The sequence below is a fragment of the Nicotiana attenuata genome, unplaced genomic scaffold (assembly GCF_001879085.1).
Source record: "Nicotiana attenuata strain UT unplaced genomic scaffold, NIATTr2, whole genome shotgun sequence".
Taxonomy (NCBI): Eukaryota; Viridiplantae; Streptophyta; class Magnoliopsida; order Solanales; family Solanaceae; genus Nicotiana; species Nicotiana attenuata.
Window position 1 is genome coordinate 61,026 of NW_017671436.1, and position 6,968 is coordinate 67,993.

Below are 6,968 nucleotides of genomic sequence, written 5' to 3' on the forward strand. Positions count from 1 at the left end.
TCTCAACTAGCTTTATTTTTCCTTTAACTAACAATTGGCAACATTATAACCTATCCACGATTTTTATAAAAAAAAAAAAAAAAAAAAAAAGAGTTTTCTCACCAACACCAAATAAATATTAGCTAAATTAACCTATGTTGCTCGGACTTTCCAAAAATATCACCGAGTTCGTATTGAATTCTCCAAAAGTAGTATAGTTTTGGAAGATCCGACATGAATGCAGTAGCATTTTTGAAGAGTTTACATAACACGGAAATTAAAAACCCTACTTTAATTCATGAGTTAGTTGATAATATGTCTCAAATAGAAACTTAGAGGGAGGATGTTAATTCTATTTGACACTTGTCAATGTTCCCGAGAACTATAAAAATGCCAACTGAAATAAAATTTTCTGCACATCAGTAAAGTTCTCTCCTTTGATCATCATTGATATTTGTGTAAAATATTTTGTAGTAACTTAAAAGGATTTCACAGAACATAGTACTCACGCCGAACTGGAGGAATATATGCTGTGCTCTTTGTACTATCCCTAATTTGTCTACTTGTTGTCTTTCTATATATACTAGAAGAGTATGAGCGGCAAACAGGCGGGTCGGATCGGATATGGTTCGGGTCGAAAATGGGTAATGAAAAATACGGATCAATTATCCGACCTGACCCATATTTAATACGGATAAAAAACGGGTTAACCGGCAGATAATATGGATAACCATATTATCCATGACTTCTTGCATATTATCACTTTTGGGAGAATTTAGTCTCCCTAACTTGAGGAACTCCCAATTTGAGGCTTTTACAAATGTAAAAGTTAGACCCATTGGTTATCCATGGTTACTCATTATTAGTTATCCATTTTCTAAATGGATAATATGGTTCTTATCCATATTTGACCCGTTTTTAAAAAGTTCATTATCCAACCCATTTTTTAATAGATAATATGGGTGATTAACTGTCTTCTTTTAACCATTTTGCCACCAGGATAGAAGAGGAACGAACAACAAAGTAACAAGCTAAGAAGAAAGTAGCTAGAACTCAAAAGTATGGTTTCAGAGAGAAGAAGTGTTCTTAGAGGCTACATTAAAACCAGTAGAGGGTCATGGTTGGTTCACAAAACCACCAAAGACGGCAGTGTGGGTACACTTACAGTAGTCAGAATCTTTAATTTGATTTTCCATAGAGACTTGAACAGAATCTACATTAACCAATCTTGGCACGTCCTTTACCGGTTTCTGTCAAGATTGATCAAACACAAAAATCACCATATAATAGTTGAATTTCATTAAAGCTCTCCTTCAAACATCAAACCGAAGCAATTTAACATGCCACCATTGATCTAATATTCAAAACCATTGCTTCGGTTTGATGTTTGAAGGATTTGAGCTTTAATGAAATTCAACTATTATATGGTGATTTTTGTGTTTGATCAATCTTGACAGAAACCGGTAAAGGACATGCCAAGATTGGTTAATGTTGATTCTGTTCAAGTCTCTATGGAGGATCAAATTAAAAATTCTGACTATTGCAGTGAAGACCAAATTAAAGATGTAGATTACTGTAAATGTGTTGTTGACATGAATGTGGCAGAAACTGAGACAGCTCGGCTCCACTGAAGTGTTCAATGTCAATTTGAACTTATCACTCTCTTCCTAACTTTTTCTGTTGCAACAAAAATAGATTAATTTCAAGGTAAAAAAAAAAATACGGATATGCTAATCAGTATCAAATAACTTTAAAAGGAAACAACCTTGTGATCAATGTGGTTATCTAAGTCAATTATAGGCATGCTTGTATATTAAAATGTGCAAATTACAATATCAAATGAAGCTACTGCGAACTTTGTTAAAAAAAAAATGAGGGCGTGATTTTTATTAACTTAAGTTTCTCACCGCTATGTTTGCTTTATATATCCTTAGTCTTAAGTTTGGCATTTACCCATACAGTAATTCAAAGCAAGTTTATGTTTCTATCTACTATATGTTGTATAAATTAAATGGTGATGTCAGCTATCCCGCAGGACGGCTATAAATAATTTATAACTTAGCAACTCGTATTAGCTCAACTTGCACTTTTGAGTGACTCCAACAAATTAGTTTTAATAATAAAACAAACAGCCAACCTTTAGAACAATACTCATTTTGTGTTAATATGGTGGCTTGAATTGCTCTGCATTGTTGATTTTCTCCTTTGATTTTTGGCTATTAGTTTGGATCAAGATTTATAATGTTGCTTGTTTCAAACATGTGGGATGAGAAAATTCAAGTTTTATAGCTTTGATTTTCTGAAGGATTTATAATACAGTTTGTATTTTAAAAAGCAAAGGAGAATAAAATTGACTGACCAAGCCGCATTGGTTCAAATTTTCAATCAAAATTACTAGTAATGAGCAGAACTACTAAAGTGAATCACGAAATAAGTGAAACTCTCTTCATTGGGCAATTGGTGCCCTCACTAATTTTCACTATGAACAACAAAAATCACATGCTTTTCAGATGTACATTGTGCTCTATGCATAAACTTTGATAGCTGAAGGATCAGTTACAACAAGTCCTGTCGCGAACCGGTCACACACTCACACTCACAAATTTGCACAAACTGTCACAAAATAGTACTCGTGGGTGCAGTAGTATTCTTTGCTTACGGCCTTAAAATCCTTAATCGGGCTAGCCTCCGTGTCAAAAAAATTGAAATAGCAGCTCATTCCATACATCAGACACCCCTGGCAAGCACCAGTGGATGCAATCCGAGTAACTTGCAGGGTTTGCTAATTCCTCAGGGGAGAGTATACCATAAAATTTGCGATAAATGCTAGGGTGCCCATCTTTCCTGTATGCTGTAAGGCGTGTGATGTTGAGAACGGAGACCTTTGAGCCCAACCTAGCTAGTACTTTTTCCACCATCAGCGTTGTGGGCAAGTCGACGTTAGTTTCCCTGGTTTGGTTCCTGATGGGGAGCTTCTCGCCATAACAGTTTCCTCTTTTTCCTGGTTCCCATTCTTGTTTCCTGAATATACAGAGAAGCAAAAAGATGTAGCATAATTTCTTTCTGTATAGAAGATAAACAAAAGAAAAAAGAACAAAAAATAAAGCTAACAAGAAAATTGAGCAGTAACGATGTCATATTCATTGGAAATTATAAGACACTTACACATACAGATATGCATTTCTATGATCAGAATTGTGTGTTTTTCCTTGCTCCTCAATGTTTCATATGTTATGATCACACGAGCAGCATCATGCTCAAGACGAAGAAGTGATTATTATTCGCCTGAAGCATACGGTAGACAGAATGGAAGCTAACTAGGTTAATCAAGAATCTACGCTGAAAAAGTCTTGAACTTTTGAATTGGAAACCTGAACTCAACCTATGAGATGTTGGATCAGATACGTATCAGTCAACATAAAAAGCTTACATTGGCTAGGCAGAAGTTACAAAGTTCTGTTTCTGTAATGGCTCAGTTCATTCACGTACAATAAAACCATTTTCCTGTTAACATAATGACACCTTGCAGCACACTCTAGTGTACAGAATCAGCTAATATAAATTCATACCAACAATTAAGAATTCTTTCCCCCTACTGAGTGCGCATCAAAAACAGTATCTGACTTCTCTAAGAAAAAACAAGCAGTTCTAGTAACATTTGTGGAGGGCACTCATATATATCTGTACATTGGCAGTGAAATGGAGAACTATATATCTCCTGTAAACTAGTTTTGAGTTGTAATTTAGACATTTGGCAATCTGATTTGACAAACCTTACCAGGCACCATAGCAAACTTATAAAACTTCAAATGAAAAACTTCATACGTCAAAGTTCCTGATTTAGACCATTATAGATTCATGCATAAACTAACATTCAGCAATATAAAAGTTGGTCCTCACTTACAATGAATGTGTAGGAGACATCGTAACGAAAAAGACCTTCTTCTTCATGGGATCAACACTGGATTCTACCCAATTGGCCCACGCGTCCATGGCCAACTCCATGCCACTCAATCCATCTATTTCTTCACAAACTCCATTTTCTTCTGAGCTCCATCTAAGAAGGTAATGGAACTAATTAGATAGCAAATCTCTTGTACTGTATCAAATCTAATATGTCAACTACTTGTTCGTCGAATATATTTGACTTTCTTTTCAACTGGAAAGATGAACTTAAGTTGCATATCTGAAGAAGCCATGATCTAATAATTCACACTTACAATAGCTTAACAGAGCCCTTTCTCCACCAAAGATATGAATTAAAGACCAATATATCAGCATGAATCCAATGCGATGAATGCCTAAGATTTGAGTCAGGACGCAGTATTTTCTCAGGCAATCTGTGACCCATTGGCTCATCAGAATTTGATTCGACAAGAAATGGTGCCCAAAGGAACTCTATGCTGGCATTGTAATCCTGTAATCAACACAAAAACACTTGAATTTAGCACCAGGTGTTAAACTTTCTTTATTATGAAACAAACGCAAAATCATCATTTAAAGTTTAATATCACTGATACAATAACAGGTTATATTTTCATATAATGCTTTAAATTCACTTGACCTCTGCTCTAAAACTGGTGAGGTGATCCTGTTGTGTCATGAACTGCTTCTCAGCCGGAATAACAGATTGCATCAGACACACCATCGATAACCATTGTCCTCTATTCAGTGAATCGCCTACAAACATTAGTCTTTTCCCTCTTAATTTCTTCCACATTTCAGTCGAATTCCACCTATATACCGTACATTAACAAGTCAACAATGGTAACAAGAATTACAACAATTTTTGAGACGATTTTGATGAAAGAAAAGAAGTCATATATAGCAAATACAAAGAAGACAAGATGGTCTAAAATATAAAGGGGAAACCTTGAACCACTCTCGTAGTTAAGATTTTAGAATTTTTTTTTTAACTGAACTGCTTTCAACTATTGAATACTAAATCAGCAAGAAGCTTGACACTGCATAACAAGGTACAAGAATAAGTAGCTCTAGACCGTAGAAGATGTAATAACAACAACAACAATTACGTCTCAGTCTCAAAATTGTTGGTGAGTCCGAACAAGAGACAAAAGAAAGAAAGTTACCTCTTCAAATTGCAGTTGTGAGGCTGCCATCTCCAATACTGGTAATCCAGATCAGACCTTCCATATTTTTGGCAAGCTACTTGATCTGACATATATGGACAATCAGTTTCGTTATACAGTGGATGTGAAGTGTTATCAAAGACCCATTTTCCAGACGTGTAATCACACGTCTTTGATAGTTCTCTCCGGCCACCGGATCTCATTACAGGGCTACGCCATCTAGCTCTCCTTCCTCTATACTTAACAGTAGAATGGCAGGTACTTGATTTATCCAAAGGCACTATTTACAAAAAAAAAAAAAAAAAAAAAAAAATCAAACATATTCACAGGAAAATCCCATCAGGCCAGCTAAAGAAAAACATGAAATTAAACTATGCATTTTTAACCCCCAATTTCAACAGAATGTAGAAAATAATATATGGTAAAAATTCATTAACAAGTCATAGAGAACTTACTAATGAATGAAGGAAAAAGTTTGAAAAAATATATATAATTTTGACGATACCAAAAGTTTTTTGGACACTGACCTGGAGTATTTCTTGGGATGGTGAGGCTTTCATTATGACTAGATTTCGATAAAGGTTCTTTCTTGGATGACAATGTAACACCATTGAAAAAGGGGTCTTCTACATTATATAAAATGGAGAAGAATACGAAGAGGAAAAAGACGAGTGTTATGAGAGGATACTGTATTCTGTTCATCAGCCATATCTGCATTATGTATTTGTGTTTGTGACAATAAGAAAAAGGAATGATTTGAAGACTCTTGGTCGATAACGATTCAGTCAGGCATAGTTTTGTAGACAGCTGATAATGATGTTTAAATCGAAGCACGGCTAAGATTGATATCTGCTTATTGTCTATGATCAAAGTATGTTCTTAATGATAATTAAAACCTGGATGTGTCTAAAAAATAGATTGGTCCATCTATTGACTTGTTGATTTGCTTGTGTATTAGAATCTTTTTTTTGTTTCTTTACCTAAGAATTCATTAATCTTACATTCTGCAGAAAAGGAAGAAACTATTTCCAATTTAAGAAAGATTTGGTTTTTAATAGGTACTTGAATGATCATCTTTTCTGAAATCCGAGAGTTGCTTATATTCAGCATTTCTTCAACCCTCATATGTCTTATCCAGACTTTGCTAAAATACTATTTTCATCAAAGATTGATTACTTCGTCAATAGTATTCTATAGTTACAGGCTGTGATTCATTGCAGCAATTTCCATTTTTTGGTCATTCCAAATTCATTGCCCCTGCATTATATTTCGCGCTAAAGGTCCTTAACTGATTAAGCAAATCAATCATTGGACCTGATTTTTCATATAGAAGAACAAGCAACAATCGTGTCGCAAGGGGAAGTAACATGAAAAGTTATGTCATGATTACGCACAAAACATTAGTGAATCATTTCATTGTTTTAACCAACTACTCTTGCTTTGGCAATATCATAAAACTTGTAATTCAGATGTACAATGTGAAGAGCTAGCATCCAGCTGACTCTCTCCAAAGAGGACGCAATAGAGGCAAATAAAAGGTCCTCAACACGAGTTGGAGACACACTAATGAAATAATATTTCGATAGAATTAAAGAGGGATTTCAAGACAATGTTACCAAGTTCTTATTATCTCATAGCTAATATGAAGGAATCTGAGTATTCATAAAGACGATGAGTGAAACAGTACCTTTATACACCACTTAACTACTGACGTGGAAAATTATATATCTCCATCAATTATGTAGCATATTACTGTGCCTTCTCTCAGGCAAACAGTCCTCTACTTCTAGTTGATTGCTCTATCTCTTTCCTTGGCTCTGCTCGCTCATCTACGCTCCGATCCAACAAGTAATAATTGAAAATGATGCTTCCTTGCCTGCACTAAAATTTAAAACTTGT

At 34.9% G+C, this 6,968-nt stretch overlaps 1 protein-coding gene across 4 annotated transcripts in view; it reads right to left on the bottom strand.

The window, feature by feature from the left end:
* Nucleotides 1–2,419: 2,419 nt before the first annotated feature.
* Nucleotides 2,420–6,968, bottom strand: part of LOC109208284 (protein trichome birefringence-like 35) — a 7,430-nt gene continuing 2,881 nt past the window's right edge. Inside the window, exons 1-6 of one of the 4 annotated variants that reach the window (XM_019371370.1) lie at nt 6,757–6,955; nt 5,070–5,349; nt 4,544–4,715; nt 4,200–4,396; nt 3,884–4,036; nt 2,420–3,000 (exon numbers count right to left, since the gene is read on the bottom strand). In XM_019371370.1, coding sequence (XP_019226915.1) covers nt 2,673–3,000; nt 3,884–4,036; nt 4,200–4,396; nt 4,544–4,715; nt 5,070–5,272 — 1,053 coding nt within the window. In that variant the 5' untranslated portion in view covers nt 5,273–5,349; nt 6,757–6,955 and the 3' untranslated portion in view covers nt 2,420–2,672. Of the gene's footprint in view, nt 3,001–3,144; nt 3,362–3,883; nt 4,037–4,199; nt 4,397–4,543; nt 4,716–5,069; nt 5,350–6,756; nt 6,956–6,968 lie in introns of those variants that run through there. The other 3 variants (XR_002065140.1, XR_002065139.1, XM_019371369.1) reach the window with 3 other exon arrangements.